We start from the raw sequence: 13,587 nt of genomic DNA, 5'->3' as shown, positions 1-13,587 counted from the left end.
ATCAAGAAATATATACCATACATACACACACACAAAAACAATTTACAAGTTACTAATGGTGATGACCACAGAATTAGAATTGGGAACATCAAAGGGTTCTCAGGGAATAAGAGGTAGCAATACAATAGTTAACTATCTATTTGAATGTAGTGCTGTGGATCAAACACAGGGTTTCATATACACTAAGCAAGAACGCTACATCCCCAGCCAACAGTTACTTTAAATCTATAATCTTTATGAATGACTTTTGTGTTTACTTGTTACCTTTTAAATTTAAAATCACTAGTTTATCAATAAAACTAATTATATCTATTCAATAATTTATTATGCAGTTCCTTTTAATAGTTAAAAGGTAGAACTATATGTAATGACACTGATGCATGTCCATAATTAAAGATAATGCAGAGCAACATATGTGAAGTATTTGTACATAAACATTTAAAATAAGTTGTAGAGCATGATATATTTCTGAAGAAAATATTATGATATATATGTAAACATATTTGTGTAAACTTAAGAAAAGTCAATAAGGATAAGCACCAAATTACCTCTGTGATTTGAAGAGCTAGGGAAGGGAAACTAGGGCTGGGGGTATGGCTCAATGGTAGAGTGCTTGCCTTAGGTACAATCACAAGTAACACAAAATAATATAAAATTGAAATAAGGAAAGAAAAAAAGGAAAATTAGTGTTCCTACATTACATAGGTGAGTACCCCTAATTTGTAAATCTAAAATTCAAAATGCTCAAAAAAAGTCTTAAACTTTCTGAGCCCCAGCATGATATCACAAGTAGAAAATTTCACATATGATTTTATATAATGTGGCTCAATCCATGTTTTTTTACACTACATACTGGAAAAAATTGTCTGTGGGCTCTGTGTATATAGTATACATGAAACATATATGAATTCTGTGTTTAGATTTGGGTCTCACCCACAAGATATCTCATTAAACAAATATTCTAAAATCTAAAAAACTCCAAAATCTGAAACACTTTTTTAAACCAAGGCCTTTTGGATACAGGATACTCAACCTGTATGTATGTGTTTATATATACTTTAAGTATAGGCCTGGCATGGTGGTACAAACCTATAATTTCAGTAAGTTAGGAGGCTGAAGGAGGATCACAAGTTCAAGGCCAGCCTCAGCAACTCAGGGAGACCCTGTCCCAAAATGAAAACAAATAAAAATGGCTGGGGATATAGCTCAGTGGTAGAATACCCCTGGGTTTAGTCTCTAGTACCCACCCCCCCAAAAAAAGTCATGGGACTATGGATGACTTTTACTTTTTTTCAAATAAATTAAACCTATCAAATCACGTTTAAATTAAACTATGAAGAAGAAATCAAAAAGTAAGTTCTTTCTATTAGAATCTTCTATAAATCAGGGTTTTTTTCCCCCCTATCATTAAAACAAATATAGACACTGCTTGCAAGTTCCTAGTTACTTCACTAGAGGGCTCTCTTACCCATAGTCTACCAGGTCTACTGAGAATTTCTGAGCACCTGTAGCATAGGTCATGGCATCCTTAAATACCTGTGTCCTTAAAATCTCATTTCAAAACACAGAATTTTAGAAGAGAAGGCATTTCTTTAAAATCATAAGGAAACAAAAAGACTGATACTTACATGTAAACACAATTCGCTGGGTACAGAAGTTATCACATTCAGGTCCCTTTTGAACACTGATATGTTAGCAGGCTGACTTGCAGCCACATTGGACAGAATCTTAGAGCCCATATGTTGGAAATTAGGGGATTGTGCAGGGCTATCTTGAATTCCACAGTGACTGATGGCTATGACTTCTGGCATTGGACAGGAGAGTGTATCTTCAGCAGAGGAAGAAAAAGGAGAGTCTATGCTTTGGGTGTCCTTCTGGCTCTCAGGATAGATGCTAGAGATGCTGTGTTCCTGATAGAGCAAGTTTCTTAATTTTTCATCCAGAGTTTTAATTCGGTTGTCTGCAAACTCCATTTTTGGAGGTCTTTCCCCATCTGATTCTAGGACAGTAGTGGGTAAAAGGGTAGTAGATTCAAGGCCAGGAGTCTGAGTGGAAACGACTTCTTTTGGAGAATTTGCTTCAGTGTTCACTATGTTTTCTCCTTCTTGGGAAATAAACTCTGCATCCATAGTTGGCTGCTGTCCTGGTAAGAACTGAGGTTTTTGATCAGATACAAATGTTGAGGTTGTAACAACATTACCAGCAATCTGAGCTGATTTGCCACCATGAGCTACAAGCACATCAGCCTGACTGGCAGGTGGGTGACATGAATATACAGGTATGAACATGCCTGTTTGGCCAGTGAGTCCCTCACATTCAATTGGAACTGAAGTAGTGGAATAAGTGGAACTACTGGTAACTGGTGTCATTATCTGCCTGTTATCTTCCACTTGAAAAAGTATAGCTGGCTGTTCACTTTTTACACCAGCACATTCAGAAATCTTACCATCAACTACATCCTTGTTTTCTGATTTGGAGGTAAAAAGTGCATGTTGGCATGGATTATTTTCTATACTGAGCAGTGTATCCTGTGATATTTCCTTATTATTTTTACTTCGTGAACCTGGAACAATAACAAAGTAACAGTTAATTACATGCTGATGAATGCAAAGCATAGACTAATACAAAAGTTCAAAAGTGACAGGAAAAGCAAGGGACAAATGAGAACTGATATGAGAGAGAATATGCTTATAAACAAGACTCAAAATATCAAACAATCCAAGCTGGAATGAAAAAAAAAATTGCTTTTTTATAAATATTAAATAAAAATATTTTAAGTTATACACTGTCTTCAAATATGCTTATGAAAATTATAAAATATTCAAGAAATAAGTTAAAATATGGTATATGTTTTACATTCATATCCTCCAAATCTGGAAAAACCTGGCAGTGAATGAGAGCTTACTAGGAAATGGATGTAGCCCAGTGACTGCAGCCATTGAAGGCTGAAGAGAAGGAGGAGACTGAGCCTCTCGGTTTCTTATTGTCTGATTGATACAGAATCGCCACCGACCAACTGGAGATGACTGAGGAGCAGATTCATCTGTAGAAATAATTAGCAAGAAATCAATGTGCCAAGTAAATGTCAGTTCATTTATCTTATTGACTTAATAAAACTAATTTCAAAAACGAATCTGTCTTGGGGCTGGGGTTATGGTTCAGCAGTAGAGTGCCCACGTGCGAGGCACTGGGTTTGATCCTCAGTACCACATAAAAATAAATAAACAAAACAAACAAATGAATAAATAAAGGTATTGTGTCCAACTACAACTAAAATAAAAATATATTTCTTTAAAAATTATCTGTCTTATACATATATTCCTAATAGTAATAGGATAAGTATAATAGTAGTGCTTATCATAGCTGTATAAGTGTGTCATTAGTGGAATAAAATCAAGATAAAATATGACTATTAAAACATGAGGCAAACTTAGAATACAATGATTTTAGTTAAGAAACTTTCTGTCCATCTTATATCTGAAAAATCAATTGACCAGTTTTGTTTCAAACAGGCCATTAAAAGTCATCATACTGTGACTGCTTTTCTGGTAACATACCATGTGACAACTCAGAAATAAATTAATCAGATAAAGAACCAAAACTTGGAGGAAATTTGGTGAATGAATTTTTATCTCTGAGATACAAGGTCCTTTCAAAGTGTTAGAAAATAACAATTTATCAAATTACTTTATTGGCTAACATTTTTCTCCAAGAAGGGATATAATTTAAAGTTCCCAAATGTCTTATTTCAAAAGCCAAATGGTAAATGTAATTAAATATACTTACTGCTGGTTTGGGTAGAAGCAGAATTTATCTGGACTTGTTCAGATGATCCTGTCTGAATTAAAAATGAATAGATAAATAAAGAAGTTCCTGACACGTATTCAAAAAGACCCATTTGCTAAACAATCGTTCTTACTTGGTTACTGTTAGATTCCAAGGTAACAGAGTCAAGTCCAATGACTTTTTCTGCAGCAGAGTGGACATGAAGGATCTCCTGGGCTTGACCTACGATAGCCCTCAATTCTTCTACAAATTTTTCCTTCTCATTTTCCAGCACAAAGTTATCTTCAACCTGCCCCACAACAAAAGTCAGTCTATTCATGAGAATGAATTTAGTTTCTTCAAAATTATAATACTGTATTAATGGTGGTTACCATAAAGAAAAACATAAATATAGAGTATCTAAATCCAAGTGTCAAAACAGAATAAAGACCAGCAATAAAACACCACATAATACATTCAATTATTCTTTTTATTTAATTTTTATTTAGTTGTCAGTGGACCTTTATTTATTTACTTATTTATTTTTTATGTGTTTACAACAAAGATGTCCAAAGTAAAAGGTTTTCAATCACAAATCATAAAATTCATCATCTTTGGAGATGTTTCATAACAGCCCAAAGACCTTTAGTTGGGCTAAGTGTACACGGGAATTATGAAAGTATAGTCATCTCAAAAGATACTCTGCTAAGTAAGAGGCATAACTAACAAAATTAACTTTTAAAATGTTTATTTTGCCCGGGTGCAGTGGTGCATGCCTGTAATCCTAGTAGCTCAGGAGGCTGAGGCAGGAGGATTGTGAGTTCAAAGCCAGCCTCAGCAATGGCAAGGCATTAAGCAACTCAGTGAGATCCTGTCTCTAAATAAAACATTTTTAAAAAGGGCTAGGGATGTGACTCAGGGGTTAAGTACCCCAGGTTCAATCTCTGATAACACCCCCCCCCCAAAATTTATTTCCACTTCACCAGAAAAGCAGAAACAAATGCATTATGCACTCTCTTACTACCCAGATCCCATACCTATCCAATAAAGGGGAAAAATACTAACTTAAGCCTACTAATTCAAAGAAAATATTAAAAAAAATTAAATGAAATGAAGAAAATAACTTGAACATTTACATGGAAGATGTTAGATGAGTAGTTTGCACATTAGAAATTACCTTGGTAACTTGACAAACTATTGATGTTTAGGCCTCAACTTCAAAGATTCTGATTTAATCAGTAACCCACACAATGGAATTATTTTTACAAAGTTTATTAGATTATCTCAACATACAGGCAAAGGGAAAAAATATTGATCCACAATAAAACTCTTTCATATTTTTCAAATGAATATGCTGAAACTAAATAAGATGCAGCAGCTTATCCCTGATCAGAACCTCTGTATAAATTTTAAAACTAACCATGCCCTTTAGAGAGATGGCTCCAAATAAATATAGAGAAAATAAGAGACAGATAATGTTGAAGAGAAAATAATTTGTATTTATGATACTTACCATATAGTCTGCAATATCTTCTGGTGCATCACCATCAACATCAAACTTGAAGGTGACCATCTTATTGTTGTGTGTTTCCAGCTGGCACTCTACCATGTTGTCTCCAGAGGTTGACACCTATGAATACATATTTCACCAGTTTAAGATTCACTGTCTTCACTTTGTAAATTGTACACAGACTATCTAGGATGAGTTCACATATAATAAATGCTGAAAATGACTTATACATTAACACTCTAAAAACATTCTGTTTTCCCTTTGTGAAATACTACATAAAGAGCCATCCTATGACAAACATAACAGGTACAAATTACTCAGTAAAATCTTAAATGAGAGTGGGATGCAGTAGTTCACCTCCATAATCCCAGCTACTTGAGAGGTTAAGTTAGCAAGAAGGCAAGTTTGAGGTCAGCCTGAGCAATTTAGCAAGATATTTGAGACAATAGTCTCAAAAAAAGTTTTTACTTGAAAGGGCTAGGATGTAGCTAGGTGGTAGAGCATTTACCTAGTATGTGCAAGGCCCTGGGTTCAATCCCTACAGTTACAATAAATAAATAAATAGAAATGTGATCAAGTAGGAAAGAAAATGGAACAAAACTCTTACAAAAAAGCAAAAAAAAAGGTTATAATAGTCACTATAGCTATATGCAATGCAATATCTAAATCCAGACACTCATTTCCAAAATTCTCTTAATGTAGCAACATGTATTTAGAAATTTTAGAAATGTTTTTATGTGCATATGCTAGAAATTGAACCCAGGGCCTTGCATATGCTAAGCACATGCTCTATCACTGAGCTACACCCTCAAGCCTCAAATTTTCACTTTTTAAACCACTAATCTATTTCTAGGGATCTATTTATTCTAATGAAATAATCGGGGACAGATACAAAGATTTATGTTCTAGGATATTTGCTGCAGAGAATGAAGACAAAGTTAGGGAAAAAGACTGGCAAAAACAGAACAAATTTTTAAAGTACGACAACAAAAGGAATGCTAAAATTATATTTGCATACAAGGGCCTATCTAATGTAGCCATTTAAAATGTTATTGAAAACTTACTTAGTGATATAGGAAAATATACATGATAAGTTAAGTTTTGAAAAAGACAAAATAGTTTGAGGATATAGCTCAGTGGTAGGGTATTGCTAAGCATGCATGAGGCCCCAGGCTTGATCCCCAGTGTTGCCAAAAAAGAGAGGGGATATAAATTTGTATGTAGGCTTCAGCAACCAACTGAAATATATATTGTACTGGTTACAGATACAGACTTTGAAGTCTAATCTGGGTTAAGATCTGACTTTATCACTTGCTAGTTGTATGACCTTAAGCAAATTATCTCTCTTGACATTCTCATTTCTTAAGAGTATATTATCACCTATTATATAGAGTGTTTGCATTACATGAAAAATTTATGCATAAAACTGGGCACAGTGACACAAGCTTATAATCCCAGTGACACAGGAGGCTGACACAGGAAGACTGCAAGTTCAAGACCAGCCTCGGCAATTTAGTGAGGCCCTAAGCAACTTAGTGAGATGCTGTCTCAAAATTATAATAAAATAAAATAAATGTCTGGGGATGTGCCTATGTGGTAAAGTGCCTCTTGGTTCAATCCCAGTACACACAAAAAAATAATACGTAACATTTGGGGTGTCTATCACAAAAGAATTCAATAGTTTTGCTATAATTACTAGTACTATCACAATCTTAATGTAAAATGCTAAATGTACATGTAGAATAAAGAAATGAAAACAAATTAAAAAATGGTAGAAGCTAGCTCTCAGTGGTAGTTATAAGTGATTTATTTTCTGCCTTTTATTCTCCTTTATTCCCCTTTAAAAATTAACACAACATTCCTATCAGAAATTTTTTAATGGAGGAAAAGTCAGCTTACAGAGGGTTTCATAATATTCTATACTTATCACAGTATCATCCCCCCCGACTCTCGAAGACCTCTACATGCACTACAACCAAACCATATCCACACACTGACCTGAAGGACAGTAAGTTGAAATTTAGTCCCCTTCTCTGGTCGGGGACAGGAAGCTCTTCTCTGTTTGATCCGATCCTGTTTGCCATTTCCACCTGGGTTATCAGAGTTATTGGTGTTTTCCTTCACAGCTGCCACATCTTGATTCAAGCTAGTAAAAAAAAAAAAAAAAAAAAAAAACAGTAACTCATTCCAATCCTGATAATAAAAATCTAACAAAAAAGCTTTTGATTATTTAATTGTAAATAATGTTTAAGGAAAATCAATAAATAATATAATATCTTTTAAAAAGTTATAATTGCTGAATTCTGTGAATATACTAAAAGTTACTGAATCATACACTTTAAAGATAAATTGAATTGTATGCAAATTATATATAAATAAAGCTATCTTTTAAAGTTATGAAAAATGTGATTATATCATATATATTTGGCAAAAATGAAATTAAAGAAAACATTGCCAGTTATAGACCTTTGTGAAACCTTTTAAAAGAGAATGCTCTTGATAAATTTTATCTTGTTTGTTTTGGGGTTACTTCATTAACATGTTCAAATAAAACTTCTAAACTGAAAAATCTCACTCAAAATAAGGGAGAGACCTCAATAAGGATAGACAGACCGAATGTGAGAGACAAAAATAATGCAAGAGGCAGAAAAATAAATGAAAAGGAATCATATAACAATGATGGAACACCTGGAGATGTAGCTCAGAAATAGAGCACGTGCCTAGTATACAGAGGCACTGAGTTCCATCCCCTGAAAAAAAATTCTTCAAGCTAGACATGGTGGCTCATGTCTATAATCCCAAGTACTCAGGAGAATGAGGCAGAAAAATTGTACATTTGAGCTTAGTCTGGGCAATGTAGTGAGATCCTATCTCAAAATAAAACATAGAAAGGGCTAGGAATGCAGCTTAGTGGTAAAGTGCCCCTGTGTTCAATATCAAGTACAATCAATCAATCAATCAATCAATCAATAAAACGGTTCAAAATGATTAACATTTTATAGTTCTTGGGTAGATTTTTTTTTTTTTGACAGACTGCCTCAGTCTCCTGGATTACTGGGAATAGAGGCATGTGCCACTGTACCCAGATCAATATAACTAATTCTAACTGATTATATTTTATAGGTTCAAATCAGAATGGTTATGAAAGGGCAGGTTAACTTAGTTTATCTGTGTGAAATTTTTCAGATTTTTCTTTAATAAAAGTGAAGATATTTGAATACTTGAGTAAATATCTTCCAATATATCTGAAATTCAAATAAAAAGAACAATAAGTATCAGACAACCTTTTTCAGATATTAATTTTTAGATTAAGTCCTTTTGCTAAAAACTATTCATAAAATATTGCTATAGAGATGCACAAAAATGATAAAAATAATTCCTAATTCTTCTATGTCTGTATGAAAAAGAAGACATATTAATACTGTTCCTAAGTTCTTTCAGCATAGCTGAATGTTAGAGAACTTGCCTCACATGCCTGGGTCCCTGGGTTTAATCCCAGCATCACAAAGAAAACATTTTAATTAAAAATAATAATAATGCCCCTAGAGTTCTAAAACATACAGAGAATTGGCAGTAATAAATAATACCTTCATAGGGTAATAGAGACATTAATTTTAGCCAATGGGGCTATATCATTCATATTTCAAAGTAACCTTAAAAAACACTAGCTTAGGGTTTGGGACAACGTAGCAAAAACTCAACTCTGCCTGCTTGTCCCCACTAAGAAGAGCTAAAAAAAATAAAATCTGGAAATAATACAGTAAAAAATCAGGATAGCACTAAAGAATGAAAAGATAAAAGATTGATTAGGAACTGTGAGGACTTAAAAAATAAAGCAACTAACCATCTCCTAATACTAACACAATGGCAGAAGACAAGTCAGGCATAAAGACAGCCCAGACCTAGTGTCTCCTGATACTTAACCCTTCAACAAAAGATGGCTTACGTAGGCCCTTTGCTTCCCCAGTGGCAGTGGCAGGAGCTCCAGCAGTAAAATGTGATCTGTATGGTGGACCTAGAGAAGTTCAAATCTCCATGCTGCAGCTCCACCATGGACACCAAGGTGCCAGGTGAATGAAGCAGACCAGAATAGCAAAGCATGAACTCTCAAAACTACATCGTCACTAGAACCACAGCCCCTAGAATTAGGCCAGGACCAATGTACCTAAACAGGCAGAATGACAGCTAAATAGAGGATTTAAATGTAGAATCCAAAGTATCCTTACATAATACCCAAAATATCCAGGAGACAAAAATAAAATCCCTGTCATACCAAAAACCAGGAAAATTACAATTTAAATCTTTTTGCATCAACAAGTGCAAAATCAACAATCAGCAAGTGTCAACATCGAGATGAATCAGGAAAAGATTTTATCTGAAAAGATTTTAAAAGCATTTATCAAAATGAAGGTTAGGAGTGTGGTTCAGTTGGAGAGTTTTTCCCTAGCATGTGCAAGGCCCTGGGTTCAATCCCCAGCATCACCAAAATAAAACAAACAAAAAAAAAATAAAATAAAATAAAAAAGACGAGCTTGTCAAAGGAGTAGATGTTAAAAACAGAAACAAATGAAATTATAGAACTAAACATAAAATCACAGAAATAAAAACTTAATGAAAGGACAATGGGCACAATAACGAAATATATAGGAAAGAAACAATGAATGTAAAAACAGAACAATAGAAATTATCCAATCTGAACAAATACAGAAAAATGCAAATTTATGACTACTAGTATAACTATATGACATTTGACTATAAATTACATTATTATTTCCGTTTAAACTCTTTTATGCTCTTCTTAGAACACTATAAGTAAAGAAAATAAGGTAATGGTCAATATTATTGATGTTAAAAAAGTAAAAAATAGGGCTGGGGTTGGGGCTCAGTGTTAGAGTGCTTGCCTCGCATGTGTGAGGCACTGGATTTGATCTCCAGCATCACATAAAAATAAATAAATAAATAAAGGTATTGTGTCCATCTACAACTAAAAAATATTTTTTTAAAAATAAAAAATAATGGGGCTGGAGTCATGGCTCATCGATAGAACGCTCGCCTCGCATGTGTAAGACCCTGGGTTCGATCCTCAGCACCACATAAAAATGAATAAGCAAAATAAAAATTAAAGAAAATTTTTAAAAAGTAAAAATAATGCCCAATATGTTTATTAAACCTACACATAAATATAAGAACACAGAAGCTTCCCTAGTTACTGCACATACTTCTGCTCACCCTCATTATTTCCAAGGTATGAATCTGACGATACTTACCTTCTAACTAAATCTGGTTTTTGAAGAGCTGCTTGTTGTTCAACTCCAACTGGTTGGGGTATGGTCTGTAAGTAATAAAAATAGATTGTTACAACAGAAAAATTCAAGCTAAGGAGGCAATCTGTTGTTATTTCAGAAATTTTGATTGTTACATTTCCTATTTTGGTTACCTTGCAAACCAGGTAGAATGTCTTTGTTATTGAAAGTCTATATCAATCCTGTTATTGACATTTTTACTAAAGATAAAGAAAAATAAATGTAGCAATAAATCAAGTACATCTTATTCATCAATATTTTCATTAAAAATAAGCATTTTTATGTACTTTTGTTTGTCATTTTTCAACAAAGAACACTACTATTGAACTTGTAGTCCTGGTTGTAAAACTACTACTTAAAAGAATTGTTGCCATTCCACAAGAAGATGAATCAATGACTCAAACTTCCTCTTAGAAAGAAAAATACCAATCCTGCTGGAAAATAATTTTAAATATTTACCTAATCAATACTCTACATACTCCTCACTGGTGAGAACAGAGAGGAATCTTAGAATGTAAATTTAATAAAAACAATAATTTCCCTACTCGGTTAACCACTCTGTGATGGCATCTCATCTTCCAAAAGATTAAGTTTTTCAGATGATGAAAGTCCACAATGAACTGGTCCATGTCTGATTCTCTAGCTTCATCTCTGCTTGAAGCCACACTAAGATGGAGTTCTCTGCATGAGTTGGATCCTTCCATATATGCTATAACTCTACTTATGTTTCTCTACCTCCCCAGGCTATTTATTTCAAGCCCTCCTCTATCTTGTCCATTTAGCAAATATGTGGACAGAACTTCTACATATAAGAAACCTCTATGAGGTTTCAGAAATAGATCAGCAAAATTTTCTTGGAGAATTAAAAAAAAACATATATCTTAGCTCATATTCTGATTTCTAAACTAGAAAGGAAGAAGGTTCCATGTAGAAATGGATGATTTTCCATCAATGGGACAAGAAAGTACTAGAAGAGCTTTACTCTGCCAAAAAGTAAAACAACACTTAAAAGAATGATGAGGACATATCTAAAACAGAGAGGACCAAATTGAAGGAGCTCCTACTGTCAAAATCTGGGACAATTTGGGCATCAAAATAATAATAGTAAAAGAATATAACCCATTTAATAAAATAAGAATCCATGACTTCATACTCATAAGAACAAATGAACAAATAGAAAAGGAAAAGCTCTTATTTACAGTAAAAGACAACTAATAAATAAAGAGGGATGATGGAGTTAGAAAATCATAAATGGATGACAAAACCAGAAGGTGAAGGTTGAATAAAGAACAGGATATTTACTAGTTTCAAAGTTTCCTACAGATTGCTTTTTAAGTACAAAGGCAAAAAAAGGTAAATTTACACTGGAAGAATTTGGAAGGCCTAACCTTAACAAAGTAATCAAACTTAACTTCCCCAACACTGGAACAAAGCAACATCACATGTGTTCTACTACTATGTGCAAATAAAAACACATTTTATGTACATGATTTTCCTGAAAAAAAAATGTATAATCTGAATCTAAAGAAAAGGAAACTTCACATTGATTCAAATTGAAGGGCATTCTGTAACATAAATTATTCTTCAAAAATATCAATGTTATGAAAAATAAAGACTGAATAAATATTCTGAATAAATAAATATTAAAGAAAGCAAAAAAGATAAAACAACTAAAGGTAATACATGACCTTTAATTATATCACGGATCAAGCAGGGTGAAGTTGCCATAAAGGACATCATAATAATTAATGAAAATGTTGAGGTGGATAATAGATAATAATATTATATTATTATCTGTTAATGTTAACATTCTCTAAATTGGTCACTATATTGTAGTTATTTAAGAAAATGTCTATCTTTGTGTATGTGTCTGTATGCATACACACACATGTGCTGGCAGTGAGGATTGAATCTATGGCCTCACTCATGCTAGACAAGTGATCTACTATTGAACTATACTCCCAGCCAATGTCCTTGTTCTTGTACTGAAATATTCAGAGGTAAAATGGCATCATGTTTGCAACTAGCTCTCTCATATGATTCATGGGGAAAAGCATAGGTAGATGGGTAGATTATTGGACAAGGGAATGGTCAGAAAGACCCGTAATCTAATAGTGCCTTTTATCATAGCCCTCTTTATCATGCATGTTTAATATCAAACTCCAAGGACTCACTGATTCATTTTGCCTTCTTGGTGCCTCTTAGCACAGTACCTGGCACATTTTAGGGTTCCAATAAATATCTGAAGTTAGAAAGAAATAGGGAAGGAAAGTTTGACATGGAAATAAAGGCCGTGCCACAAAAATGTTTGTGAACTGATATTAGGATTCCTGAAAATCAATCATTAAAAAATAACACAAAGGAAAGAAAACAACATGGTATAAAGCTTGTTTCACAGTAAATGTTCAATAAAATGTTAGCTATACCTGTATTTTATTATAGTATTATATGTAATACAAACTAGCAGCAAGTTAGTTGTCTAGGAATAAGGGAAGGATTAGGTAAATAGGAGTGTTTATCATACTTCCACATGGCTATTATAAAGTGAAATCATGAAATCATGCCAGGTGCCATCATGTCTGCCTGTAATCTCAGCAACTCGGGAAGCTGAGGCAGGAAGATTAAAAGTTCAAGGTCAGCCTCAGCAACTTAGCAAGATCCTGTCAAAATTAAAAAAAAAAAAAAAAAAACAAGGGCTGGGGATATAGCAGTGGTAAAGTACCCATGGTTCAATCCCTAGTACCTCAAAAAAAAAAAAAAAAGGTAGGGGGAAAGGAATCATGAAGGCCAAGTAAAGGCAGGGGAAAATACACAACAATGAATGAAAAACAAAGCAGAAAACAAAACTGATGGAAAATTAAAACCACTTATGAAAAAGTCTAGAGTATTTTCACAAATTTTACAATCATAGCCATGTTATAAAAACAGCATTTTAGGCAACCCTCCATTTCCCCAATTTTTATGTTACTATATACATTCTATAATTTAGAATTTTTATGAATACTGGGT

At 33.6% G+C, this 13,587-nt stretch overlaps 1 protein-coding gene across 3 annotated transcripts in view; it reads right to left on the bottom strand.

The window, feature by feature from the left end:
* Wnk3 (WNK lysine deficient protein kinase 3) overlaps positions 1 to 13,587 on the bottom strand; it is a 140,781-nt gene that overhangs the window by 41,854 nt on the left and 85,340 nt on the right. For all 3 annotated transcript variants that reach the window (XM_026407408.1, XM_026407407.1, XM_026407409.1), the window contains exons 10-16: positions 10,543 to 10,607; positions 7,274 to 7,421; positions 5,279 to 5,395; positions 3,920 to 4,075; positions 3,787 to 3,838; positions 2,906 to 3,043; positions 1,629 to 2,563 (exon numbers count right to left, since the gene is read on the bottom strand). In XM_026407408.1, coding sequence (XP_026263193.1) covers positions 1,629 to 2,563; positions 2,906 to 3,043; positions 3,787 to 3,838; positions 3,920 to 4,075; positions 5,279 to 5,395; positions 7,274 to 7,421; positions 10,543 to 10,607 — 1,611 coding nt within the window. The remainder of the gene's footprint in view (positions 1 to 1,628; positions 2,564 to 2,905; positions 3,044 to 3,786; positions 3,839 to 3,919; positions 4,076 to 5,278; positions 5,396 to 7,273; positions 7,422 to 10,542; positions 10,608 to 13,587) is intronic.

Source organism: Urocitellus parryii, chromosome X (genome assembly GCF_045843805.1).
Source record: "Urocitellus parryii isolate mUroPar1 chromosome X, mUroPar1.hap1, whole genome shotgun sequence".
Taxonomy (NCBI): domain Eukaryota; kingdom Metazoa; phylum Chordata; class Mammalia; order Rodentia; family Sciuridae; genus Urocitellus; species Urocitellus parryii.
The sequence above is the reverse complement of the archived record's forward strand: the minus strand, read 5'-3'. Positions and strand labels throughout refer to the sequence as shown.